This window comes from Scomber scombrus, chromosome 9 (genome assembly GCF_963691925.1).
Source record: "Scomber scombrus chromosome 9, fScoSco1.1, whole genome shotgun sequence".
In the NCBI taxonomy this organism is placed as follows: domain Eukaryota; kingdom Metazoa; phylum Chordata; class Actinopteri; order Scombriformes; family Scombridae; genus Scomber; species Scomber scombrus.
In genome coordinates, this window is record NC_084978.1 from 18,382,196 (window position 1) to 18,409,209 (window position 27,014).

Sequence of the window (27,014 nt, forward strand, 5' to 3'; positions counted from 1 at the left end):
GTTAAAGTTTCTCCTTGTTTAAAATCAGTCAGCTGAAAATGATTGTAAAATAATTCCATCCCACATTTTTGCTTAGATTACATCCAAGTGAGATAAAGAAGCAAAAAATGCTGATGTAATCTACACTTTCACCCTGACTTAAGAAACAAAGAAACCAGAATTGCAACATTGCAGCAGACCTCATGTTACATTTCAACTGTCTTTTTAATTCGTGATGCAACAGCAGACAAAAGCAGGAGGAGTCAGGGCTGTTGACTGCGTGATGCATGCATGCATTGAAGCATGCAGGTTTCGATTTTATGATTTGCTTCAGGCGAAACACTGTGTTCCCATCATGTTTTCAACTCATCCCCCAAGTGCTGATATAAACTTAAAGTCCACAAAGGAGCATTGATGCCACACCGCCACCGCCCCTGTCTGTCTGATCGGGCCAATTGCTTTACCGGGGTGACACACGCCCCGCCACATCACGATGGAGCGCCTCCTCCTCAGCGCCAGGCAGAGGATAAATACAGCTTTGTGGACAATTTTTCGGCCTTCGCAATCAGTTCAGTTACTGTTTGGAGGCTGCCGAGGCTGTTGACCACGTCTGTTGTCGTCGCTCTTTGATTCAAATCTCAAGTAGGTTAAGTTGTATCTGTCTCCATGTGGCTTTTTTTTCTTTAAGAAAAAATTCACTGATTTCTGCAGCACTTGACTTGTGCACTTGTGCGCTGTTCCTCATGTCTCAAGAGTGCAGAGTTGGAAGTCAGTTTGGATTTAAGCTGCAAGTGTTGTGTAACGTTTATAAAATGAGTTAGTCTGAGATGTTCAAATTCATTACTGCACGATGAAGAAAGTACTGTGCTCTGTACATGAAGGGACTCGTGTTGCCTGCAGCTGCCATTTATCATTTGTCTCAATGAGTTAATGCAAATACTTAGAAGGAAACACACATCCGCGTTGAGGTTGTTGTTTTTCCAAGCAAACTATGTTCATGCTTTTCTGTCCCAATATGATCTGTTTGTTACAGTAGGGTGTCTTTTGCAGAAAGCTTTGGATAAACACCATGTAGCAAAGGGAACTTTGAACTTGTGCTGCAAATTAAGAGGGAGAACTTATCTGTTTTGATGGCCAAAGTTCAACCATGCAAGCCAAATATTTACAGAGGTGATGCAACAGAGGCAGGAAGTCAGAGGGGCTCATTGTCTTGTGAAGAAAAAAAAAAGATTAAATCTTCCTCATATTTGCAACTTTCTTGATGAGTTCCTGATCACCTGTGAAGTAACTTTTTTTTTTTTTTGGTCTTCTCTAGGATGACTCACCAGTTCCCATCACTCTCTCCTGAGCAGAAGAAGGAGCTCTCTGACATTGCTCAGAGGATTGTGGCTCCAGGAAAGGGTATCCTGGCTGCAGATGAATCAACAGGTAAGTGCGCACATTGACAATTCCTTCCAAAGATGAGATGTAGTTGTAAGAGTGTAACCTAAATGGATTTCCGTCCTTTCTTTTAAGGCACCATGGGAAAGCGTCTCCAGAATATCAAAGTGGAGAACAACGAGGAGAACCGTCGCTACTTCCGTGACCTCCTCTTCTCCTCCGGTGACGCCATGTCCAACTGTGTGGGTGGGGTCATCTTCTTCCACGAAACGCTCTACCAGAAAGCAGACAGTGGCAAGCTCTTCCCCCAAGTCATCAAGGACAGGGGGATTGTTGTCGGCATCAAGGTGAGGAGTCTGCATGCTGAGATCCCAATCCAGCATCATGTATGCCCCTGATAACTACATTTCACTTGCAGACCTTTATTGAGAGTTAATGGGTTTGTTTGGTTTTCATGCTTCAGGTGGACAAAGGCACAGCTGGTCTGAATGGAACAGATGGAGAGACCACCACACAAGGTAAATTGATTAGATTCCTATTGGAGCTTGGTAGTAAAATTCAGAACCTACTATCTTTATCTCTTAACACTTCTAACATTTCTGCACAATAATGTGGCCATTGCATAACAACATTCTCTATCTTGGCATTTCCATATAGGTCTTGATGGCCTCTCTGAGCGCTGCGCCCAGTACAAGAAGGACGGTTGTGACTTTGCCAAGTGGAGGTGTGTGCTCAAGATCTCAGACCGTTGCCCATCAGCTCTTAGCATTGCAGAGAATGCCAATGTCCTGGCCAGATATGCCAGTATCTGCCAACAGGTGTGTAATCATGCAAACATCTCAATAGAAATGACTGAATTCTTCTTGATCATTACATTGATCATTATATCATTGTGATCGGCTCATTTTAAATGTATATTCATGTACTTTATCAGAATGGCCTGGTGCCTATTGTGGAGCCAGAGATCCTGCCTGATGGAGACCATGACCTGCTGCGCTGCCAGTATGTCACAGAAAAGGTTGGTACACTAGCTCTGGCCCTGTCAGCTAAAAAATTAAGAAATTAAGTATTTTTCACATTATATATAATTATATACAAGTGACATTTTATATTAAGTGTGTTGTAATGAATCTGCATATTCATCTTTTAGGTTCTGGCTGCTGTGTATAAAGCTCTGTCTGACCATCATGTGTACCTGGAGGGCACCCTGCTGAAGCCCAACATGGTCACAGCTGGACACTCCTGCACTAAGAAGTTCACCCCACAGGAGGTCGCCATGGCCACAGTGACTGCTCTGAGGCGCACTGTCCCTGCCTCTGTACCTGGTGAGTGTTGTCTGTCAAGTTTTAAAGAGGATTATGTTTCTCTTTTTTGACTTCTACAGTATATAATGAGTAGTGTGTTGTTTCCTGTGACTCTCCAGGCATCTGCTTCCTGTCTGGTGGCCAGAGTGAGGAGGAGGCATCCCTCAACTTGAACGCCATCAACCAGGTACCCCTCCATCGTCCCTGGAAGCTGACCTTCTCTTATGGTCGTGCACTCCAGGCCTCTGCTCTTGCAGCCTGGCAGGGCAAAGCTGCCAACAAGGCCGCTGCACAGGAAGCTTTCTGCAACAGGGCCAAGGTAAGGTTCAGCACACGTGAATGACTAACAATGAATACACATTAATGAACTATTGACACTTATCAATTTATAGGGTTTGGACTGTGCACACAATTGGCTATTAAATGACTTTATCTTGTATTACCCAACTTTATACTGACTGGTAAATGATTTCTAAAATGCTTTTTGTCCCTTCAGTCTTGTACTAATGTGGTGTGGGTAACTTAGCTGATCATTAACATTCAGATGTGACTTTGGCCTAACTGTCCCTCTGTTGCTCTCTTCAGATCAATGGCCTGGCTGCCAAAGGAGAGTACAAGCCCTCTGGCTCAGCTGACAAGTCCTCCATGCAGTCGCTGTACACTGCCAGCTACGTCTATTAAATACTCTGAACAATACTGTGCAAACCTCCCTAAAGGTACACATGGACCAAATACAACTACAAGAAATGCCTCTGCTGGATATGACTCCTCCTCATACTACCAACACCTTCGGGGGAACAAATTGTTATAATGTTGAACTACTTTTTGTCCACTAATGAAGTGACTTGAAATAAATTAAGTGACCAAAAAGTTGTTTGAATTGTTGCTGTTTTTTGTTGGATTGTGAGAACTGGGGCATCTGAGAACACAAGTATGACTACAATCTAAAAACCAAATGTTTGACCATAAATAGACTGAATTTGAGCCTTTCATTTCAGGTGATTGTGCTTTGTGGGTTTCACCTACTGTTGATTAGGACTAACCATTTACAGTGGAAGGCTTATGTTTAAGCATTTGACTGTGCATAGGAGTAAAGATATGTTTAGTGAAACAGAGGAGACATGTCTTAACAACAGAGCAAGAATGATATGGGGAACTTTAAGTATTTAAAAGCAGTTTGATTTTCATTTGAATCACAAAATTGAAAACATGAGATTAAAACCAAATACAATAGCCTTTCGGCTCGATAGACTTTTTCAAATTGACACACCTGAAGCAATTTAGTTTTACAGTTTTAAGAGAAGGGCTGTGGTATCTTGGTACTCATTCATGGGAATAAAATACATGACCTTAAAGAGTAGAGAGGGTGTGTGAGTATGAAGTTCATTATCTGAAGGGTTGTTTTCAGGTTATCAACTGTTGACCATTTCTAAGTAATTCTGATAACTAGTACAGTACACTGTGCACTCACTTTGATGTGCACATATTACAGTATGTAGTGCAGTTGAAGTCCATGCATAGTGATTAGTATGTGTGTAATATGATCATCAATCTGAGCCTGATTGAATATTATATCAATTGTTTATTTAACAAAAACTACGTTTATTGCACCAAACATAGTACAGCTAAAGTTTGACTCTCAGGAAGAGGTTCAAATCTGTGTTGTGCACATTCATATTCAAAAGATGGCAACAGGTTCTTCTTATCACAGTAATATACATGCATGAGCTGAACCATATTAACATGAAATCATTAAGATAAGCTTGTAGGATGTGTTATATCCCTTTATCACATCAGTTCATCTGCAAGCTGATTACAACCCAGATTGATTCATATTTACTGTCTTTTCTTTTAAAGATCTTTGAAGTAGCTACCACAGGTGGAGGTGCTTTCCTGTTACAAGTTCAAGCCCATCGTTAAAGAAATGATCGACATCCAGCTTGTCACAGTAAGCAAAACACAATCACAACGTGAAATGTCATTTACAGCTGCGTGTCTGCAGAGGATCACATTTATTAACAGAATCTGTAAGATTAAAAAGAGTCTAAACTCTGCCCAAATACTGCACATATAGTGTGAATATTGTAGGCAACAATACATAGTAAAACTTTAAACTGACAGGCTATACAGTATATAGATTATTTTCATGGTTGGATTAGCTGTAGGTTGGTGGATTGTAGACCAAACTGTACCTCTGATTTATCATTTCATCACTGTGCATTGCTGTTTGGACAATATTAACATTAATCAGTTGACTTTATTGATAGATATTATTATTAGTACATTGTATCCATTATTCTTGAAGCTTAAAGTCTGACATGCACTGTGAGTGACATAATGTTTTCTATGACTCATGTAGTAAGTAAGTACGCCTTAACAGAGGGATTAGTGGTTACTATGTTTCCTTAATAAGTGCATATAAACATATTTCCCACACAAGAGGACAGGAATCACTTTAATGCCTTTACAAAAAGCAAATATATGTGGGTCAGTACTGCACTTGTTTGTGTAAGATTAATTATTGTAATATGACGATGAAGTAAAATTTGTTTTAGTACCATTTATATACCAAATTAAATGTAAGGCTGCATTCACACCAAATCGGGCAATGTGACACCTGGTCATGTTCCTTCATTCAATCTCTAGCTTGATTGACCACCGCTGCTCTCTGCCTCATGCTCTCTCTCTTATTTGCTCAGCTTTTTAATAATGAGCAGGGAATCAAACAACAAATCTAACATTACATTTAACGTTATTGAGCAAAGAGAAATGTCCTCCCTTCGTCTTAGTAATGTGTTTTTCTCCCTCATGCTACAATGAAATGTAATGTAAACATCTGCTCTTGTGGTCTGCAAGCTGTAAATTGCTTTGTCTGATTTTGTAGGAAAATCCGACCTGATGGCAAACATGTAGTGACTGTATAGAAAGAGCTAATTTCTTCTCACTGATGGCTTATGTAGGTCATATAGAGGCACCAGTATTACACTGAGATGGTTTCATAACCAGTTAAAAACTCCTTGTAGTTGCTTTAATTTGTCCAGTCCACAATGACCAAACTGTGCAGAATAATCTTTTTTACAGTTTGGGTGTACTTCAGGAACACCACTCTTGGTTGATCTTAGGTTGATGTCGTGTTAGTCTTAGGTGGCGGGATGAGCTGGACAATGACCTGTGGAAGATATGAAGGAGGAAGTGGTTAGGGACAAATGACATCAAGAAGGCAATAAAATGATGACCAACAAAAATTTAATCAGGCTTTTTCTGGCTGCTGATGGTATTTTAGAACAATGTGTTAGTCTCACTAGGCTACTGGTTTGCATTGATCTTAACTATTTCTATGGTTTTAGACATGTCTTAGGTTGTTTTAGGCTCCCATCTAGGTTGTTTGTCTAGGACATTTTTTTTACATTATTATATTGGAAATTTTATTCATGATTGTATAATTGCGTTTCAGTTTAATGCTGATATTGTAGCATAATTGTGTGTTTTCTGTTTTCCGTTGGTATGTGTAACTCATCATTATTGCTGCCTCTCTTGAGAAATGTTTAATTTCAAAAGGGTGTTTTTGGTTAAAAACAAAAACAAAAAACAATATAATATAAATTGTGAATTTAGATACAGCCAGGGCCTCTTAAAGTGAAGTCACAATGATATGAGTGAACTTCATCCAGCTATACTTTGTAAACTATCATTCATATCTTAGGATCAGCAGATAAATCTGAGGGGTCTTGGCCCGGCCCTAACCTGAGGGGTCACAAATAGAGATTGGTTTGTTTTCAGCAAGTGAAACAATGCAGTAGAATTTTCTTCACTTTTCTCTCCTCTTCTTTTGTTTGTGCATTGCCTTTTTCTGCAGCTTTTGATTGTTAAAATTTCGAAGTTTGAATTATGAGTTCTGAGAAAAAGGCCTGTTTTAACAAATAACAGTGACAACATAGTGTTTTACCTGAGAGTGTGTGGATTTCAGAGCTAAACGTGCGACGACACACAGGAAGATAAGAATCACTGACACACACAGAGAGGACATGAATAATATGCCTTCAATACCAAAAAGCTGGTCCTAAAGCAAGAGAGAGTGGAAAAGAAATCTGTTTATACACTGCGGAAATGTGCATGCCATCCATTTAATCTAAAAAGTAGATGCTGTAACTCACGATTCTTTTGTTGTTCCACTCACGGTCATAGTATTGTGAGTACTTAAGGTAGCCATAATGTGCGAAGCATTGTATCCTGTAGCCGATAGAGACTACAATTCCCAAGAGGGACACCACATACATGGACAAACACACTGTCACCTGGGAAAAATCAGATTAAGTGACTTAAGAAAGAACTAAAGTTAAACATCATAGCTAGAATATAAAATCCCAATATACGTACCATCTTTTTGGATGGGTATACTTCAGTGTAGATAGACAAGCTTCCACAGAGAAGAAACTTGAAAAATAACAACACAAATCAGATGATCTCATCATTTTCTTCTGTCATTCACCCAAAATATATTTTGATGGCTGCATGTAGCCTCATTCACACCAATATCATCACGGCAGCTGCAGAAGTGACTATAGCTCCACTTTACTGGGGTCCCACTCTTACTATAGCCCAGTCTTCTAAAATGTAAAGCTGATTTTTAGGCTGTCAAAATTTAGTGACTACTTAAGCCAGTCCACTTCACATCAATGAATAGTGTGTGTGGGAATAATGTGGGAAGTATACTTATTTTCTTGCTGGCAGAGAGCTAGGTGCTATTCTTTTTAGTTTTCAAATCATGTTTTCAGGGGATTTAAGATCGTAGTCTTTTTCCGACAATTGTTTTTGCTGCTCTGAAGGTGGAGAATCAACATGTCACTACTGCTAACCAGCCAAATGTTATGTACCAGAGCTCCCTGCCAGAAGGGGGTGTAGATTGCAGAAGAGGTTCCCACATGTTCACTGGCAAGTTGAATTCCCATCAGGACCTCTGCGCAGCCACAGATCAGAATGGCAATCTGGTAAGGAGAGGAGTAGGCAGGTGAAGACAATTACACACTAACACAGCCCCTGTTTGTGTACATGTCTATTTCTGCACACCTTTGTTTTTTAAATAAATTGACCACTATCTCATTTCTATGGCCCTGGATTGTTTGATGTGTTACCCCAAGACTTCTGGGCTCTCTTTGGACGAAGCGATGCAGAGGCTTGCTGGACATCAGCACTCTGTGGTCTGCCTCCTGATTTCCATCCTTTCCAGTTGTTCTGTCTGTAGTTGTTGACTCAGTATCCTCCATTGACAGGAAACTAAACAATGTGTTTGGCTGTGGGGGGACAGAGGGGGAATTAATCGAACCAGATGTATGCTCTCCACTCGACAGCACAGATTGCAAGTTTACAGTGCAGATTAGAACAAACATGAATAGTTTTGGTGTAGCAGAAAGACTTCAGGTATCTGTTGCATGCAAGTTTGTAAAAGCAGTCTCAAAGAATGCATGGATAAAAAAATCATAAAGGGACCCACCTTGTTTTAGTTTTAAGTGCAGAGAAGCAGTGTGAATGATAACGGGTAGGGAATGTTGTGGGTGGAAAGGAAGTGGGGAAATTTGAGACTTACTTTTTTTCCATTTAGGGGAGGAGCAGACCAGACTTAAACTGGGCTTATTGTTTTCCCCCCCTGGATTTAAGACAAACAGTTATTATCCTACGGAGCAATGGCCATAATGCTGATTATTATTACCATGACAATGATTAATTCTTACTAAAACAGGACATTTTCACAACAGCTATCCTTTTAATTCCATTAAACTAAATCTCTATAAGGTATTATAGGGTCCATAAAAAATATAAATATATATATGTCACTCATGTACTGTACATGTATCTCTCACAAGGCATTATACAAACATACAATGATGAAAATACATCCTAAACTTTTCTCTTTCCACATTGATATGCTGTATTTTCCAAATCTATTACAGTGTGGCCAATAAACAAAAACAATAACCAAACCAAACAACACAACTCAAGTATTATTCAGTAGTGATGCTCTCATTTATTAACTTATACTGAATGTACAAATAGGCATTAATGGCATGGACTATTGATAGTAAAACAAATGATACTTCTACAAGCCGCCATCATCATAGAAAAACAAGACAGGATGTTTTTGCATCACCTGCACTGTAGATATTCACAGTCAGTTTTCATATAAACACGTCCTCTGTCAGATGAGAAACCTCAGTGTGAAAAAACAACCAGTCTTCAGTCTTTTAATAGTAATAGATAGTAGCACAAAATGCAACAGACAAAAATACATACCAGATCCATTCTGGATATAAATATGGATACAATGTAAAAGTTTAAGAATGAGTGCATGATAAGAAGTATTGAGTCTTGAGTATTAAAAAAATATTTCATCTTTACAGATATTACTGCACCATTGGTATAGCAACACTGATAGTCAGTGCATATTAAAATAGATCATACTTGGTGGTTTTTCAGGCACAACCAATTGGTAGGAGACCCCAGACACACAACTTGGCACGGGAGCGCCAGCAAACAGGAGCAGGTGGAGGATGACCACCATCACCAGTACCACCTATTCCCAGATAAACAGCAGGAAATGGATGGCTATTTAAAGTACTTCAAAACAACTTTAAATATAAAAACAGAATCTGTCTGTCTGCATTTTACAGATTGTATGGAGGTAAAGACGTATTAGGCTATTCTATTCTCAGGTGTGTCCTGATGACACTCGTGTTTTTATTGTCACACTGTATCCCATATATTTGAATTTCATGTTTTCATCTTAGTTCAGGATCATGGGATGGGATGTTTTCAACCTGCAACACAAAACATAATGTTTTAAATCCTGGATTTGTCCAAATTCTGAATTTAACATATTTAAGAAAAGTCCTTACAGACAGAGCACTATGATGAGTGGGACTGTAGGTGGTGCTCCAGGAGGTATGTTGCCCTTCGCCTCATCTCTCCTTCACTGTTGTACTGAATAGCTTCTAACAGTGAAAGCCCACCTTGCCTGACAAACTCTTCTGCAATCTGAAGGGAAACAATTACTCATCATCTATAAGACAACGCAGAGAAAAGATGTAACAACCAAGTATCTCAGTAAAACCTCATCATCATCTAGTTTGTTTTTCAGTCATTAATGTAGCCTTGCTTACCTGTATACTACTAACTACCAACATGAACAGGACATCAAGACTCAGGGTCACCATCTCTTGGTCTGCCATTTTAAGTGTGGCACAGAGTGCAGACAGCAATCCAAGCTGGCCCAGCTGGACACAGAACTCCTTTTTCTTATGGGCAATATTTGCCAGAACTCTCAGGATCTGAACAAAAGAGGCATCCATGATGAGATGTAGTGTAAGAGTGAGGAGTTGTGTCAGAAATTAAGGAAACATAAGAACAAACACAACATTGATCATTATTGTTATTATTATCACACAATGACAGTGAAGTATTCTATAAAAACAATCTTTTTACAGTTTAGCTTCAGCTTGCACTGACCATCGTATTGATGCCTTGAGAAAAAGGCAGAAGCTGGATCAGTCCAGGGACCAAGTTGAGAGTCAGCAGAGCAGAGCAGAATGCACTGGAGTGAGCTGCAGCAGAGAGATGGGAAATGCAGGGAAACAAGGAGATCATACACAGAAAGCCCTCACACATACACCAATGCTCAGGTGTCAATTCTAGGATAAAACCATACCGTCCCCCATTTTCATTTTCCTGCAATAGATGTTCCTCTGCTACACTTGATGTTTTCATAAACACTGCGAAAATTAATCTGGCACCAGATATGTTCCACAAAAGTATAATAAGGAAACATTTTAACAATGCCACACTGACCTTAGGGCTAAACAGCTAGATCTCTACACCTTAACTAATGACAATAATGACACTGAGAATGAAACCTGAATTATATTAAGATGTTCTTTAATTTCCAACTGTGTACCAAAAAAGCCTATAAGAGGGAAAACATGTAAAAGCCACCCACATTCATGTTATTTAGTAAATGGGCATATATATTATTAAAATACAATCCAAAATAAATAGTTTGGATTTGATACAGTGTACAGCAATACTTGTATGTTCCTAATAGCTTTATGTTGCTGATATGACAAGTTAATAAAATGTAAACACCACAATTATTGTAGAAGTATACTTGGGATTCAGCGGAGCTCAAAGGTGACTGTAACCGATGAGTCTAACCTGTGAGGTTGTTGAGGACCCAGGCGCTCTCTCTGGCCAACGCTGGTTGACTCTTGAAGAAAGCCTGAAGAACTGCACAAACAGCAACCACGAGGCGAACGTCTCTCACTTGAGCGGTCAGGTCTTCTCTTGGACAGGAGGACAGGAGATTTCCCACACACCTCAGCAGAGGACAGACAAGCTGGAGAGGAGGAACAAAGCAAAAATCTTTGTGCTCCATGTCAGTTTAAAGATGACACTCTTTATTATCCAAAATTTATAGGTTATAGAATTGTAAGTTAATTCCATTAAAAAAAACAACTCTTCTCTAAACAACAAACAACCAAAAATAGATGATAATTCTCACATATTTTTAATTAATGTTTGTTGTATAAAAACCCAAATAACAAGAGAATTAAAAAGCAAAAAACATTAAGAAATTTGTATTTGATCTGTTCGTTTTCTTACCAACTCCATTCCTTCTTCTTTGTTTCCTTTAGCCACAGCAGCACCTAGTGACACTAACAGGGAACTGCACTGTAAGAGTGCTCCATGAGCCAAGAGTGCTCTATTATCCACATTGCTTTCATTGAGATGAAGGTAGAGAGAAGACAGATCATCATTATTATGATCAGTACAATTACACATGTCTCTGAAGTAACTGCACGTGGTGACAACTGAGTAAATATAACAGATTGTTGACTTTTGCTGTGAATATCGTACAGTTCTCACCTGCATGTGAGGTAATGCAGACACCACGCACAGTCAATGGCAGGCCCCAAGGAAAACTTTGGGCCAGGGGTCAGGACTGATATCAAGTGTGAGGGTAAGCTAGAGGCCAGGACCGTCCTGCAGACAGAGAGGGAGAACATTACACAACAGACAACAGTGTTTTTTTGTAAGTACAAACTTAAAAAAAAAAAGAGATAAACTGGTATACTTACGGGATTATTTTCTCTGCTGCATCTTTGGTCTGGAGCAGCTGAGAAAGAGTGAACCCCACAGCTTCCATCACTGCTAGATTATGTCTCTGGTTCTGGACAAACACAAACACACAGACATGTTAACATCTCCACGTTTTAATAAAAAGAAAATGGGAGAAATCCTCTGAGTGATCTTGTTTATTTATAAAAATTCTTATAAAAAAATGATTTCCTGCCATCTAACAAATGCTCACACATACTCAAGCAAAATTATAAGGGTGCGACTATGTAGAGCTGCTGTTACGCTCATCCATCTTTTTAGTTTACCTCTATACAGCTGGCCAGAGCGGGTATGATTCCCTGAGCAAGAAGTTTCTCTTTAACAACATCACTGTCTGCCCATAGGTTACCGAGTGTGTAGAGACACAGCTCCTGTGAAAACACACAGATGCAAATAGTGAAAATCCTGAAGAATGATTGAGTGATATTACATGGCGCCTGGTGTGAATGAATACTAACAGTTAACTTGGTGCTTTGTCCAGACAGATAGGTCAGCAGGTAGGGAGTGGCAGGCAGACAGGCTGGGGTCACGCTGGGGTGAGGAGAATTAGACAGCTCATGAAGACACCGCACAGAGTGCAGACGGCACTGAGCATTACTGCCAGTAAGGAGGCCGACTAGCAGATGCATACTATTCTCCTGCCTAGAGTGAAAGCAGATACACACACAAACATGATGCATTACACACAGACTAAACATGGCTATGAAATACCTTTTAACTCATTTGATGTGATGACAAAAGTTACCAACATACTTGATGAAGGAGAGCTGTGCTGATGGGTCTCGGAGAGATTTACTCAAGGCTTTCAGGTGGACCTCCTTCTCAGGCCCACTATGTTTAAGTTTGTGGAACAAGCCGAGCACATCCTGCAGACATGAAGAACAGATTCAGATGACACAATCCTTTATTTTACTGCACATGACAACCCGGTTTCTACCAAAATATATCTGCCACTTACCTGCTCTCCTGGGTCAGTGTCCATGGCGGCTTCTTGCTGCTCCTCATCTTCATTCAGCAGGAGTCTCTTGCTCACCAGCTGTCTGTCTCTGCGGGCCTGTCGCAGTACTACAAAAGAACATTTACAAATATCACACAATACTCTTCAGCCAGCTGACGGCAGCAAACTACACTTGGCCAACCAGTGTAAAGATGACCACATACACACCACTGGCCTGTCAAATTCAGAGACAATGCTGCTCTATTCTGTATATTAAACACTGAGTATAAGGGAGTCGTAGTAGTAGGAATTAATTGATTAATGATGGTCCATAACATGTTAGTATATTGCACAAAATGCCCACATATTCCCACAATCCTTGAGACAAAAAGAAGGAAGCCAATCCTCATTGAACCTTGGAGAGGCTGGAAGCAGAGTGTTTAGCATTTATGCTTAAAAAATGTCTTAAATGATTACCAAAATGGTTGCCAATTAATAATGAATCCTGTTCCATTCATTGATTCATCAAGCAGTTGTTTCTCTACTACATATTATTATTCATACATTGTGTTGACTGATACACTTATTTATCAGCCAAGAGAAATGAGTTAATATGCCCCCATGGTTTTCCACTATACATTAGCTACAAGCTGGTTCATTTCTCAGAGATTCATTATATCACGACCTCAATTTAAATCTGTATCAGAATATTGTGCAAAGAAACGTTTCCAACTCTCATAATTTAGAGAAAACCTCGTCACATTATCGATATCATTTGACTGTGGACTGGTTTACATGTAAAGTAAAACAAATACTGTTATTATTATAATTTGCATTAAATATAATACATTGAAAAACATGAACTCTGTCTGCACCACCCAGCTCTTGTTGTCAATGATTTCTTGCTTGTTGATTGACTGAAACCTTTATTTATACAGCTAGTTAGATGGTTTAATATCACATGTGCAAAATGTGAGATAGTAACTTAACGTTACCATGGCAATGTTAAAACGCAACCTAGTTATCGGTACTGACTTAAAATTGGTGTTTGTGCTTAAATAAGTTACCTCAGTGTCAGTAAAATAGATGCAAACTGTCACAGTAACAGCTAGATTTGTCGCTTACTGTAATATTGAAACTTTAGCGGTTACATCCTCACATAAACTAACTTTATCCTCCTCATTTACAAGGAGTAATGTTAGTGTTTGCTGATATAACGTTGACACATTACCAACCACCGCTCACCTTTTTCGTGCTCTCGCCTCTTTAACCTGGTTTCCTCCAAGCTGCCGCCTTGACGACCCGCTTTGTGGCGAACTTTGCTTAGCCTCCACATTTGTTTCTTCTGTGTTTATCCACTAACTCAACATAAATGAAGACAACGGGTCTCCACTTCCTGCCGCTGAGCCAAAGTGACAGAGGGGGCGGCCATCTTGCTTGTATGACGTCATTTGGAGCCAGAGGAACCACTAAGCAGGACTCAAATTAATTTAGAAATGTTGTCTCAATTTCGTGTTTATAAACGCATTTCTGATCGCTACCAGGGGTAGAATATTCCAGTGGCGCCGGGTGGCGTTTAAAGAACGTCTTGTGAAGTTTGGTAATGATATCCGCACTTTTGTTTCTTTATTATTTCTTATTTATCATACATATGATTGTATGTTCCAAAGTACAGTGTTGTTATATCAGCCATTTAATAGGTAAAGGCTGTTCATTCATGCTGATTAACCGGGATAAACCAGCTTGCCTGCCATTGGCACAATTAAAATAAAAATAAAAATAAAAAAAAGATTATTAATTTGTAATTTTTTATTTTTTTTAAACAGGACAGTGCACAATAAACCATTAACCTTGTATGAAACAAGGAAAGATGCATTGCACCAGGCTTTTTAATTTATTTTTTTTAGCAGAATTGCTATTTTCCACCCTAGGCAGCTATAGGTGAAACAATAAATTCAATCAATAAATTCAATGTGAATGGAGAGCAAAACAACAGTTCATGAAATTCTACAAACATTGTCATAATGTTGCAGAAATAAAATGATCAGGACAGTCATTCCCATATCCTAAAACCAGTCACTCTGTTTTTGTGTCTCTGTATATTATGCCATCATTTCTTCCACAACATAGCTGATAGCTGAACTTCCCACTAAAGACACACAGGAGTCTGGCTTCTTTTTAGGAGGTTTACATGTTCTTCAATGGCAGAGGGAAAATTGAAACAGATAATACATTTGAATTATTAGTGTTAATCTGATTGTTTCTATCAATGATGCAATCTGAATTTGATGTGTCAAGACACTTAGAGATGTGAATAGTAGGAATAATACAAGGCAGCCATTAGTCTACATTACAACATAAAAACAAACACAAAAGGGGTTGGTGGTGGTAAGTAGGACATGGTAACTACAAGTATATTTATACATTTCTACATAGGTCTCCGCCTACTGGTTGTCTCTTTCATTGTGGCAAGAAGGGACATATTTAACAGAATTATATCAGATAGCTCATTTATTTATAATGCATTAACCATTAATGTGACCACTCTGCTCCCCATTTTGCTTACATGGAAACAAAAGTCGAGTATTTTATTCTGCAGTGGGACAAACACAACCAGTCAGTTCAGGAACATGGATAGATGGACTAGCACAGCTTGTTCCCACCACAGCATGAAAATCATAATCTGCTGCAGATTACTACATTATCTTGAAAATCTTAACATTGTAGTCTTCACATTGTGATTGTATAGTGATATAATGTAATATAATAATCTTAAAAATAAAGTGAAATAAATTAAAATGACTATGAACAACATATACAATGTAACACTCTATAACATCAATATCTACACAGTCATAACAAAACTAGAAAATATATATATATCACTGTATTTAAGGTCCTCTGCTGCCACCCTGTGGAATTATAAAGTAACAGCAGGCAAGCTGGTTTATCCCAGCTAATAATCATGAATGAACAGCCTTTGTCTATTAAATGGCTGATACAACTACACTCTGCTTCAGATATTTGAACATACAATCATGTGTATGAATAAAGAAGACATAATAAAAATAAATACATAACAAAATGACACCCAAATAGATACTTAGGATTTTCTCTAGGCAACCTAGACAAACAGCAAAGGAGATCAGTGCTTGATTAAAGTGGCCTGCCACTATTTTTTACTGTTTGGATGACAACAATTCAGTTTTTATTGGCTGTGAGACACAACAGGGCAGAGTGTCACACCCTCTTTTTAAATCAAGAAATAACTAAATAAAAGCAGACTTATTAGAAAATGGGGAGTTGGAAAACATCAGCATAGAACTAAATAAAATGACAGAAAGCATCTTTGGTACTTATCGCACCAGCATGAATCTCGGTGTCCACGTTAACAGACTTCAGGTAAAACACACGATTTACAAAACTATCAAGTTTAATTTGTATTAAAAGCATATTGTACAGCAGATATATGAAAGTCATATCAAACATGTAAAAAAAGTTAGTTTACAACATGATCTTCACAAACCAATACCACAATAGGCAGTTTAAACATTTTCCCCCACATATTTTTTGAATAAATAAAAAATCTGGACAAAAAATGTTCTGATGTAGCCTTTCTGTTTTGTTTTTTTCATCAACCTTTATCTTTCATGATGGGTTAATAAACGTATATAAATAACAAATCAGGATTGGGGACCATCATGGGAGAAATTCCTGAGACTGAACGAGAATGTGCTTAAAGGAGACATCACTCCATTCAATTACTGAATTTCACTTTGAGAAGAAGATATCTTGAGAGGGATCAGCCATTCCAGTCAGATATAATCCCTTTTATACACTGTATTCAAACCATTAAAATGGCAATTACCAAACAAAACATTGAGTAAAAGACAGCTGTGTTGGAACACACTTAATGGGTAAACACATAAGACAAACAGAAAAGATAAACATTTAAAAATGTACCAAAATCAATTTTTAAAAATGTCCATTTCTTTTAAAAGTTTTCAGTGATCTTTGTAACTGTTAAACACATTATTAGAGACAGGATGTGTTGCTTTCACTATCTATCACAGCAGGGATGCAGAGGCTTCATGACTCTGTGATCTTCAAAGATTTCCTTTTCTGTAAAAAATAACATGAAAATCAGTTAATGAAGTGACCTGGCATTCAAAAATCATCTTATTCTTATTTGACAACGTTTTGGTTTTTTCTGGAGCAGATTACAGCGTTGTGATACCTTTTTCTGGGTGCCATTTGACGGAGTTTGTGTTGCTGTGGCATCTTGGACAGAGGCTGAAGGTGTTTCTGGGAACTCAAATGGTATCGATTTGCTTTTTTCTGTGGAAATAAAACATTAAAAAAATGTAAAAAGTGAATCCAAGATTACGAAAGCTTTAAGACTGTAATCCGTCATGATTTGTACGAGTAATTACAAGTGTTACTCACTTTTCTTCTTGTCTGTAGGAGGAGTTGGCGTCTCAGGGGTGGATGGAGGTAGTGGCTCTGAGTCAGCTGAGTCGGTTTTCAACGCCCTTTTCTTTTTCTTCTTCACTTCAGTATTCTGCTCCAGCATTTCGATAGTTGATTTGATTGTTGTTGTATTTTCTTCAACTATCTGCTCTGAAATCTCTTCATTATATTCAGCTTTGTCCTTTTTTTTCTTAATTTTCTTTTCTTCAATTATCTGCTCTGAATTTCCTTCATCAGGATTCTCCTTTTTCTTCTTCTTCGCTTTCTTTTCTTTTATAACCGTCTCTGGATTCTCCTCACTATCAGCCATTTCTGTCATCTTTTTTGCATTCTCTTCATCAACTATCTGCTCTGAATTTTCTTTTGCTTCTTCGAGGACTTGTTCAAGATTTTCAGCACTATCAATGGCCTTTTTCTTCTTCTTCTTTGCTTTCTTTTCTTTTACAATAGTCTCTGAATTTTCCTCACTCTCAGCAGTTTCTGTCATCTTTTTTGCTTTCTCTTCATTAACTATCTGCTCTGAATTTTCTTTTTCTTCTGCTGTCTGTTCTGAGTTTTCCTCACTATCAGCCGCCTGCTTTTTCTTCTTCTTTGCTTTCTTTTCTTCCAATATTGGCGCCAAAATCTCCTCACTATCAGCCATCTCCTTTTTCTTCTTCTTAGATTTATTTTCTTTTACTATTGGCTCTGTAATTTCCTCTGTATCAGCATTCCCATTTTTGTTCATCTCTGTTATCAGTTCTTCTTGAGTGTCAGTCTTCTTGTTATCACTATTTGTCTTTTTTTCCTTCTCCTCCACAGGTTTATCAACACATTCTGGCTCAATGATTACATTCTTCTTTTTCTTCTCCTTCTTGCTCTTTTTTCCTTTTCCGTCTTCCCCAATCTCAATTGGATGCTCTTCCACTTTGTTTTCGGACGCCTCCTTTTCCTTTTTCTTCTTCTTCTTAGGCTCAGACGTTGTCTCATCAGTTTTTTCCTCACTGGGAGTCACAACTTTCCTTTTCGCTGCCTTTGAGGAAGAGAGGTTTGACATAGCTGGTGTATCCTCTGCAGCGATGAGGTTTAGCTCTTGGCTCAGGGTGGCAGAGGAGTCCACAGATGCTGTCTTTTTTGGCTGGCTCTTCTTGACTTTATCCGTTTTTGGCTTTGTCACAGCTTTCACCTTCACTCCCCCATCCTTCTCAACCATCTCATTATTCTGTTTAACGGGAGTGTCCGTTTTTGCTGGTGCCTTGGCCCGAGGTTTCCTGACTCTCTTCTTTGGGGGTGGATTGGAGTCCAAAGCATCGATGGTGTCAATCTTGGCTACGTCAGCATCTGTGGACAGAGAAAACAAGGTTTAGACGTTGGACAAACATGTCTTGGTGGCACAAATGCATCAAAGAAAACATCAGTGGCAATGTACACAGCTACTGTACACACGCTGTTTGGATGAAATCACAGTTTTCCATGGTGAGGTTGTTCATGGGTGGTGCTGTCCTGTCTGGTGGGTTGTCCTTCTCCCTTTTAAGTGCGAAAACCCAGCTCTCCCTGTCTTTTCATCTCCCATCATTTCCTGCATTTTCCACTCTTCCTAACTTTCTCCACCTTTCATTCTTTCTCTTTCCAGTTTGGAAATGAGTAATCAGTATTCTCAAAACTGTAAATACTCTGGCTTTTCCTTTAATCTGGAATCCTACCTGAAGTCCTGACTGTCAAGATCTTGGAAATATTAAGTCTAGCCCACCCTACTGCTGTGGGATTTGGTTTGTGGTGTGCAAAGTGCCAAAAAAATAATGCTTTAAAAACTCAACAACATCTGTTTCCATGTAGAAAGACGTGATAACTCAGAATTATCCACAGCCCACAATTTAAACAGTTTCCTTCTTTTTATGTGTGGACAGTTGACTGCTGGATCTCAGGCATAAATGTATTTTTATTAAATTTGTTCACAATCCTTGTGTACTCGCTGTAGTGACAGAGGAATAAGCTGCTTTAATTTACTTTAGGGTGGACTACTGCTTCAAAATCTGTAGGAAACTCCCACCACATCATCCAAAGCTTTTACACATACAATGTACTCTGTGTGTGTGTGTGTGTGTGTCTCTCTCTCTCTCGCTCTCACACACACAGCACACATACCACCTACCTGTCATCTGTAGGAGCAGTCTCTTCCATTTCTCTACATCCAAACTGCTGTCAGAGTCTGAATCATCTTCACCAGCAGCCACAGCCTTGTCTTTAGTTTTCGTCTTTGATTTCTTTGCCTTTACACCATTTACTGCAGACTGACCATCACTCTTTTTCCTTTTTGCTGGCACTGACTAAAAAAAAAACCCAGCCAACTTAGTAAAGTCAAAGAACATTATTGTCACTGGTTGATAAAGCAGGGTTCAAACATTATGTGGATAAATGATTCTTGAATAACAAACTCACCTTCTTTTTTGGTTTTGCAGTTTGATCCTTCTTCTTCGGCGTGGCTGGCTTGGCTAGACCTCGAAAGTAGGAGAAAGGGTTAAAGGTATATTTAAATACACCTGCAAACTCTCAGTTTTACCCCCTCTTTAATGTTTGGTGTTTGCTTGTTGTCAACACATACCATCAGAAGGTGCTGTTGCAGAGGTGACGCTGCTTTTCTTCTTGGGACTTTTGACCTGAGGAGAAGCAGCAGCAGCTTTAGTCTCTGGAGTCATTGAAGCCGTTAGTTTAATAAGCATCAGATTAATGAAAATGAGGATTTAAAACAGAACAACACAGTAAAACAAAATGATTAGTCAGACCTTAACTGAAGCTTGTTTTTTGCCGACTGTGTCCTTGCTGCTCTTTTGATCTTTCTTGTCAGGTTTCTTCTTTGTAGCTTTCTCGTCAGACCCAGATTTTACTGCCTTGGCTGTTGATTTCTGTTTCTGCTTCACTGGTGTGACTGTTGATGCTGATGTCTGTAATTATATGTAAAACAGGATAATATATTCATATGTAATTTACAAGAAAAAAAATGAACTCAGGCTCCCTGTAGCAGCAGCCTAAAGCTATTCACTTTTAATATATTAATAGGGATGCCTTACAACAGCTGGAGTATTTTCTTCACTCTCTGATATGTCAGTGCTTTCACTGGAATCCCCTTGGGCTGCAGTTACAGGTTTGACTGGGCTCAATGGTTTCTTTTTGTTTGGAGATGCTGCTGCCACTGGTTTGACTGGGGTTGTGGGAGCTGACTTTCTACTGGTAGCTGAGGGAGTCTGTAAAATCAAAGTAAATCTAACCTTTCATTACAATCACTGGCGGTGATGCGTGAGTGTACACAATTAAAACAACATCAGGATTCATTCATGCAGTGTAAAATGTTTTGTTCTGCGTTTCACCTGTGGCAGTAGACTCTGACTCAGCTCCTCGCTGTCTGAGCGGCTGTCATCCTCAGCCTGAGTCTGATTGGATGTGGATGGAGTTGTGATTTTTGTGGCTGGTGCAGGTGTAAGATGAAAATGGAAAAAGTAATGCACAAACTTTCAAGATTGAGGAGCACTGCATGATGTACACACAAGAAATCTTTAGAATAGTTCAAAGACGGGCAATGCTGAGAAGAAGAGACATGCTGCATGTTTACAGTCACTTTTGGAAAAGAAGAGGTCGTACCTTTAGTTGGAGTAAAGTGCTTTGTCGTGTCAGACCACCCTTTCTTTTTGGAGTTACTGTCAGGAATAGAAACAATCTTTGATGTACTTCTCAACATTACAAAAAGAATCCAATCAAGGTGTTACATTTATCAGAAATCATACTCACTTTAACCACGAACTGTAGATGTCCAATAATGATGCAGATAGTTTTGTCTCCCCCTGCAGAAAATGAACCAAAAACATTTAATTATTACATTACTAGAACATCCACTGACTCACCACTTCATCCAGGCACTCTCGTTTCTTCATCATTATCAAATGAATTCAGATTCATGGAGGTTTCCTACAAAATATATTCTGACTACCAGGAAAAGCATGTGGGACTAATCTTTTTTTTCTTTTCTTTTTAAAAATGTATTTAATTAGATCCTCAGAAGCTTCCATTAAGTTGTCGATTAATAGTTGTATTAGATACACTTTTGTTTAACAATTTAAAACTTTAGTTTTAGTTTCACTTCTTATTTTTTCCACTGGTCAATTGGGCCTAACCTGCAAAGGTTCTGCAACCCACCCAGGGGGCCGTGCACCCTATGTTTGGGAACCACTGAACAATAATAGATCAGATTTAGCTATATGTATGTAATAATAAACTAAGGGTATAATGCCAGAGACTCTGTAATGGTCCAGTTTTAACAGTCTCAATTGCTCTTTGATTTGAAATGAATGTATACACTAGTCTGATAATGATCCTGAGAAAGAAGTGCAATGAGTCAGAGCTCCAAGATGAGGCAATGCAAAGATCACTTTCCAAACATGCAAGCACATAAGAAAATAAACCACTGGTGTTTGAATGAAAACAGATGGAAGACTTGAAGTTCAACTTATGGCAATAGTTTTATAAGACAATATTAGGTGATAGCCCAAGAGTACAGAGAGTCTGAGAATAGGAAACAACTTCCCCGGTTATTGATCACTTGCATTGTTACATTTTACCAAAATCTTTCACCCTCTCTCTTTGTGTGCGTGTGCGCGTGTGTGCGTGTACTGTATCGACCTGTGGGCTGTGCCTCTGAAGCTCATCTGCAGCTGAGTGGAAACCATGCTCCTTCAAATGGCGGTGGATCAGCTGGATCAGCTCGTGGTTTGATGCGTTCACGGACATACTTGACACATAGCAGATAACAAACACACGAAATCAACCACTAAAACTACTTCATGGTAAACCTGGACAGACAGATAGTTCACTGCACGCAGTCACTGCTACCCCACTAAAAAACGCATGTTAGCAAAATCAACTCTGAACTCAGGATGTAGTTGCTCTGGTTGCCGCCGCAATGCATTATGGAACATGCAGTACTGTGTAGTACTTCCGTGACACAGCTTCAATTCTGTCCGTGCCACAGCCTATACGGTCTATACGTAATGTTTATTACTAAAATTAGGACTTCCATGTTAATATTAAATACCACATTGAGTTGTTAATGTTGGACAACAGTCCTTTCGTAGTCCCTTACATTTTCCCGTACGTAACTGTTTTCACCTTGCTTTTATAAACCAGATATTACAGTCGCCCCAGTGTTATATTGAGCCATTCAATCCAACTGACAAAGACGTTTTTCTCTCCACATCCTTGTTTTTCTACCTGACCATTACTTTGATTTTGGTCAATTTTAGCTGAATTTCACCTCAGTCACTTTCCCACGCAGGAAACCATGCAGACAAGTCAAGGCCTACATTTTCCCCCTGAGGGCATGTGATTTTTATGAAAGAGAGCTATCACAGCTGCAAATAAGTGTTCTGATCTGTATTTCTTGCAGTGTGAGTGTAGCATTTATGGAGCAGGGTCTGTTAGTGAATAAGCAGTGGCCTACAGCTGGTAAAGCTGCCTCAAGGTTGCTTCTTGAGGATTTTCTACAGACGTTTTATTTATTTCATTATTGAGGATGTTGGCAAGTTTAAAGAAGAATGCCATACCAATGATTGTCATTTCATTTAGTTTTTAGGTTGACAGTGTTTCACCACCCTCTGGTTAAAAACTTTAAGCCTGTTTTACCTTTGTAGTCAGAATTATGCTCTGTGAAAGTGCTCCCACACTTGACTGGCCTAGAACTGGTTTAAGCTGGTTGGGCATCGCTTCCCTCTTTTTCAAATTGGCACACATAACTGCACATGATGCCACTTATGCTAACTCAAGCTGTTGTTTTGGTATTTGACATACAACGTGTATTGACGGGTTTGTAAAAAAATAAAGAATGTATTTCTCACTTTAAGGGTGAAACCAAATATAAAGGTAAGGTCACTGTCAACCTAAAAAGCTCTGAAAAGATGACATTTGAGTTTACAACAGCATCTATATCCCTTGCTGCTGTTTGATTATCATCTTAGAGATAGGCTACAACCTCATACCTGGACCAATATGTAACATGTACTCCATTTAACCAGGTTTGCCTGCCCTCGCCGCTTTGTAGCATCTGGCACAAAAGCACTGCCACATGGAGCGCCACCTGTTGCACCTGTAACCAAACCCAATAGTGATGTCATGAGGTCCTGTTGCACCTGTAACCAGACCCAATGGTAATGTCATGAGGTCCTGCAGTACACCTGTAGACTGATGCAGCAAGATGAGAAGTGAAACCACAGGGTGTCAGCAAAAACAGGATTTTAAGGTGGTGTTAAGCTTTTATCTTAATCTTAGCTTGAAATGAACCGCTGCCCCGATGGGAAAGATACCATAAAACCATTTTAGGATTTGTTAAAAGTGATTCTCATACTGTACAAAAATGAAAGGTGGCAAATGGCTTTGGCTTACTTTATTAAGAGCAAAGCAAGCCCTGATCAAACTATGACTTTGATGACTGTTTGCACACATGAAAAGGTGAGAATGAATAGAGGGTTGAAAGCACAGACCACTGACTCAAACCTGAAAAAATAATCTGTCTTAAAATAACTACCTCTTCCCTTCTGATGACTCTTTTTACTGTTTCTCTTGTGACTATAGAATCTCTTTTTGTAGAAAATCTGTCTTTTTTTTTTTAAACTACAGAGCCAGACAGTCTACAAACGATCAAATTAAACAGATAAATCAAAACCTCTTTAAAAGCTGCCAAGAAGGCCGATCTCCTGTTGAGGTGTATTTGGATAAAAGCATAGCTTTTTCTTTGGATTGGTGATTTTGGGAAGAAACTACTGTGGGCACAGCAGGCTGCCAGGGAGTGGATCAGAGTGAACTGGTGGTGGTGAGACCTTGGGTCAAACTAAAGGAGAGTATTGGGTAAGCAGAGGGTCAGCAGGAGCAAACGGCTGAAAGAGTCCCATTCATGGGGCAAAACCAGAAAAGGAAAGCACTGTGTATTCCAAACTCAACGTCAATCCTCAGTGGGTCTCACCGAGTTTGATTTCACCATCTTCCACAACCCCCCAAACACACACCACAGCTTTGGCACAACAAGCTGCTTATGAGGCTGACTCAGCTCCCATTCTCAGGGTGTTGAGGGGACAGACCACCAAGGTTTTATGGAAGAATAACTATTTGTAAAATGGGGAAATGTATTTCCTCAGCTTAGATTTTACCCCAAACATCGCAATATGAAATAAATGATATGTGTTCAATAGAAAAGTTATCAGAGAGGAAGAGACAGAGGCACAAAGAGGGCTGATTGTCCTTATATCATTGAGCAGAAAAAAAGGAGAACATTTCCCTTAGCTTTGATGACATGTTGCAGGAAAAGTGACTGGGGTATTTGCACAGGTTACCCTTGTAAATGGCACTCTGTTTCACAGGAAGTAAATCTACTTTACATTCCACACATTTAGCAGCTCACATCTGCGCTCACTCCGCAGGTAATTACTTACAATTACCTACAACCCGTGAGATCTGTTATTATCGGGGACCTTTAATGTGTCACAACTTGTCAATGCTGTCTTTCAAAGAGTTTATTCAGCTGTACTGTATAAAAAAAGTTGTAAAACTGATTAAAGTATAACACTTTAAGATGCATTAATACTTCAATATTTGAAAAAATTATGACTGATCAGTTCATTAATTAAAGCGTAACAACCCTGTAGAGACATTTCAAACCCACCTACACACAGTCCCATAGTTATTGTTCATTAAGTCCTTTTCAGATGTCTGTCCAGGTGGCTTTGCTGGATGGATGTTATGAAGTGTTGTGTCTGCCTTCCTGCCCAGGTGCTGTGGGTCCACAGAGCCAAGTCAAACACACCTTAAGGCAGGGAGCCCTGGACTGTTGGCCTCACTTACAGTATGAGATCCCACCTGGTAATGTAGACATAATGGACGTTAAAGCTGCTGAAGGAAGAGATATTTACTGACTCCATCAAAATGTTCTTCAAAGGATAGGTTCACAATTTTTCATGTCTGGTTCCAAAGTCCTTCTTTCTGTTACAGAAACCGCAGCTCAACAGGGAAATGCAAAGAGGGACTTTCGCACTAAAAAGACTGTAACATTGAAAGATATATACTTGATTTCACTCATTTGGACGTCTGAAGGTTCACATTAGCTTTAGATGTACTTTTAAATATGTTTTTGCCCAGAAAGCTTGTTGATTTTGGCCCCCATCATTTACACAAGCTGAAAGGATCTTTAATGGCTAATATGAACAAGAAGAATGACTATGGCAGGAAAAACCTGTTTCAGTGTTAATTTGTGCACCTGACTATTGTTTTAAGACAGCTGACATTTGAAAAGTTGTGATCTCATCCTTTAAACTGTCTCATTTCCATGTATTGTGTAACCTGTTATTAGATATATCCAACATACCATGCAGATGTTATTGTACTTGTATACACCCTGTGTTGTTTTTCATGCTGCAGATTTACTGATAGTGGAGGATGTGGTTGTTGAAGCTGGTGTGTCAAACCACATCCAGTATTAGACATAGGCAAGCCCAAACCCACATACAGTTAATCCTATTACCCTCATAAAAGCAAGATGCAGTAAATGTAGTCAAAATTGAGTTAAGATCAGAATCTGCATAAAAATCAAGTAAGAGGTAGCTGGTTTATCATAGGATATAGCCACAGCTTCAAACGGTCTGCTGAGCTAAATTCTTTATTGGTTATATGGGTTAAAATGAACTCAAGTGGAAATGATCCCATGTTGCAAGTCATAGCGGGCATGTTGCAACTTTGGTGACATGGGCCCCTGTCTTCCTTGGTGCATTCAAGAAACGCCTGAAAACTCAGCTCTTTTGTGAACACCTCAAAACTTTAGCTGGTGTGGCTTTCCATATTTCACTTCAGCCCCTTTAGCACTTTGTTGAATGTTTCACTGCCTTCTTTTTGTTTCTTATTCACTTGTCTACTTTGTTCTTATTTTAATAATTTCAAAAACAAACTTCTGTCTTCTGTCTAGTTTTCTTTCTCATTGCATTTGTACCTGGTCAGCTACTTGATCATTTGTACCACAGTTCTTTCTGAGTTACTGTGCTCTAATGTGTTGTTGCCTTGCTTCACTTGTAAGTTGCCTTGGATAAAAGCATCTGCCAAATGACAAAATGTAAATGTAAAAGGTGTAAAATCAAGGCATTTTGCAGGTTGTTTCTGTAGTTAGCCCTCTCCTATCTGCCTTTGTATGGCAGTAGTTATTGACTGGTGGAGTGATTTCTGTCATTTAAACCAGTAAACTAATGAGAACTAAGAAAGAGTGATGAATCTCCCTAAAACTACCCCTTATTTGATGAAGTAATGTTGAAAAGATAATAACAGATAAAAAAAAAGAATATTGAGCAAACTAGACGTAGAAACAAAGGTACTTTTGTACAGAGTGGAGGGGCGACACGCTGAATACAGTTTTATTGAAGTAAGGGTTTTGGCTCTGAGTTGGCACACAGGAAAAAAGAAAACCTCCATCCAGTCTTACTCAGATTAGAAAATTGGGGTAAGAGGAGGAGTAATGTGCAGGTTTACTGGCAGGGCTGTGTTGATTAGAAAGGAGGTAGTGTTCATGGTGAAGGGGAGCAGCCATATTCAGTAACAGCACCTCTTCCTCTAGCCAAAGCCAAACATCTGGTGCTGACCGACACAGAGCAGCAGCAGCACCCCCGTGTCTCTGCTTCCCTTTCAACTCCTTAATTCATGGTCCCTTGGAACAGGCTTCAACCTGGTTGGAAAGTGAAATAAAATGAAAAGATGTATATGTGTGTGTTTGTGAGGAGTTTATG

The 27,014-nt window shown here is 39.1% G+C and overlaps 4 protein-coding genes across 6 annotated transcripts; 1 reads left to right on the forward strand and 3 right to left on the reverse strand.

The window, feature by feature from the left end:
- Positions 1-488: 488 nt before the first annotated feature.
- aldob (aldolase b, fructose-bisphosphate) lies at positions 489-3,537 on the forward strand. Its single transcript, XM_062425177.1, has 9 exons — positions 489-621; positions 1,295-1,407; positions 1,495-1,706; positions 1,823-1,877; positions 2,017-2,177; positions 2,294-2,377; positions 2,510-2,684; positions 2,783-2,982; positions 3,249-3,537. Exons 2-9 carry the CDS (start codon positions 1,296-1,298, stop codon positions 3,342-3,344), a joined length of 1,095 nt encoding a protein of 364 aa, XP_062281161.1. The 5' UTR covers positions 489-621; position 1,295; the 3' UTR covers positions 3,345-3,537.
- Positions 3,538-4,641: 1,104 nt separating this feature from the next.
- Positions 4,642-8,197, reverse strand: LOC133985521 (membrane-spanning 4-domains subfamily A member 4D-like). 2 transcript variants are annotated; one of them, XM_062425178.1, is made up of 7 exons: positions 8,155-8,197; positions 7,796-7,954; positions 7,538-7,648; positions 7,041-7,097; positions 6,818-6,958; positions 6,610-6,723; positions 4,642-5,832 (listed from the first exon to the last, which is right to left on the reverse strand). In XM_062425178.1, exons 2-7 carry the CDS (start codon positions 7,925-7,927, stop codon positions 5,782-5,784), a joined length of 606 nt encoding a protein of 201 aa, XP_062281162.1. In that variant the 5' UTR covers positions 7,928-7,954; positions 8,155-8,197; the 3' UTR covers positions 4,642-5,781. The 2 variants fall into 2 exon arrangements, with proteins under 2 accessions (XP_062281162.1, XP_062281163.1); XM_062425179.1 differs by lacking the exon at positions 6,610-6,723.
- Positions 8,198-8,678: 481 nt separating this feature from the next.
- tmco6 (transmembrane and coiled-coil domains 6) lies at positions 8,679-14,150 on the reverse strand. The gene is made up of 13 exons (XM_062425842.1): positions 14,011-14,150; positions 12,787-12,893; positions 12,582-12,694; positions 12,287-12,470; positions 12,095-12,199; positions 11,789-11,880; positions 11,577-11,693; positions 11,313-11,427; positions 10,866-11,046; positions 10,164-10,258; positions 9,818-9,985; positions 9,554-9,692; positions 8,679-9,475 (listed from the first exon to the last, which is right to left on the reverse strand). The coding sequence occupies exons 1-12, from the start codon at positions 14,099-14,101 to the stop codon at positions 9,564-9,566; spliced, it is 1,497 nt and encodes a 498-aa protein (XP_062281826.1). The 5' UTR covers positions 14,102-14,150; the 3' UTR covers positions 8,679-9,475; positions 9,554-9,563.
- Positions 14,151-16,075: 1,925 nt separating this feature from the next.
- tcof1 (treacle ribosome biogenesis factor 1) lies at positions 16,076-22,121 on the reverse strand. Of its 2 annotated transcripts, XM_062426109.1 has the most exons (12): positions 21,886-22,121; positions 20,998-21,050; positions 20,851-20,906; positions 20,580-20,677; positions 20,283-20,456; positions 19,998-20,156; positions 19,817-19,871; positions 19,654-19,712; positions 19,367-19,541; positions 17,212-18,555; positions 17,003-17,103; positions 16,076-16,887 (listed from the first exon to the last, which is right to left on the reverse strand). In XM_062426109.1, exons 1-12 carry the CDS (start codon positions 21,991-21,993, stop codon positions 16,855-16,857), a joined length of 2,415 nt encoding a protein of 804 aa, XP_062282093.1. In that variant the 5' UTR covers positions 21,994-22,121; the 3' UTR covers positions 16,076-16,854. The 2 variants fall into 2 exon arrangements, with proteins under 2 accessions (XP_062282093.1, XP_062282094.1); XM_062426110.1 differs by lacking the exon at positions 20,283-20,456.
- Positions 22,122-27,014: the final 4,893 nt, after the last annotated feature.

Coding starts and splice junctions, on each gene's coding strand:
- aldob (XM_062425177.1), top strand. CDS start 1,296: ATGACTCACCAGTTCCCATCACTCTCTCCTGAGCAGAAGAAGGAGCTC. Junction 1,707..1,822: donor GGATTGTTGTCGGCATCAAG/GTGAGGAGTCTG, acceptor TTCATGCTTCAG/GTGGACAAAGGCACAGCTGG. Junction 2,685..2,782: donor TGTCCCTGCCTCTGTACCTG/GTGAGTGTTGTC, acceptor GTGACTCTCCAG/GCATCTGCTTCCTGTCTGGT.
- LOC133985521 (XM_062425178.1), bottom strand. CDS start 7,927: ATGGAGGATACTGAGTCAACAACTACAGACAGAACAACTGGAAAGGAT. Junction 7,098..7,537: donor CCTTCTGGCAGGGAGCTCTG/GTACATAACATT, acceptor TTATTTTTCAAG/TTTCTTCTCTGTGGAAGCTT. Junction 6,959..7,040: donor TATACCCATCCAAAAAGATG/GTACGTATATTG, acceptor GATTTTTCCCAG/GTGACAGTGTGTTTGTCCAT.
- tmco6 (XM_062425842.1), bottom strand. CDS start 14,101: ATGTGGAGGCTAAGCAAAGTTCGCCACAAAGCGGGTCGTCAAGGCGGC. Junction 12,894..14,010: donor GAGGCGAGAGCACGAAAAAG/GTGAGCGGTGGT, acceptor GTTCTTTTGTAG/TACTGCGACAGGCCCGCAGA. Junction 9,986..10,163: donor CTCAAGGCATCAATACGATG/GTCAGTGCAAGC, acceptor TCTTTTGTTCAG/ATCCTGAGAGTTCTGGCAAA.
- tcof1 (XM_062426109.1), bottom strand. CDS start 21,993: ATGTCCGTGAACGCATCAAACCACGAGCTGATCCAGCTGATCCACCGC. Junction 20,907..20,997: donor ATCTACAGTTCGTGGTTAAA/GTGAGTATGATT, acceptor TATTCCTGACAG/TAACTCCAAAAAGAAAGGGT. Junction 19,713..19,816: donor TGCAACAGCACCTTCTGATG/GTATGTGTTGAC, acceptor CCTACTTTCGAG/GTCTAGCCAAGCCAGCCACG.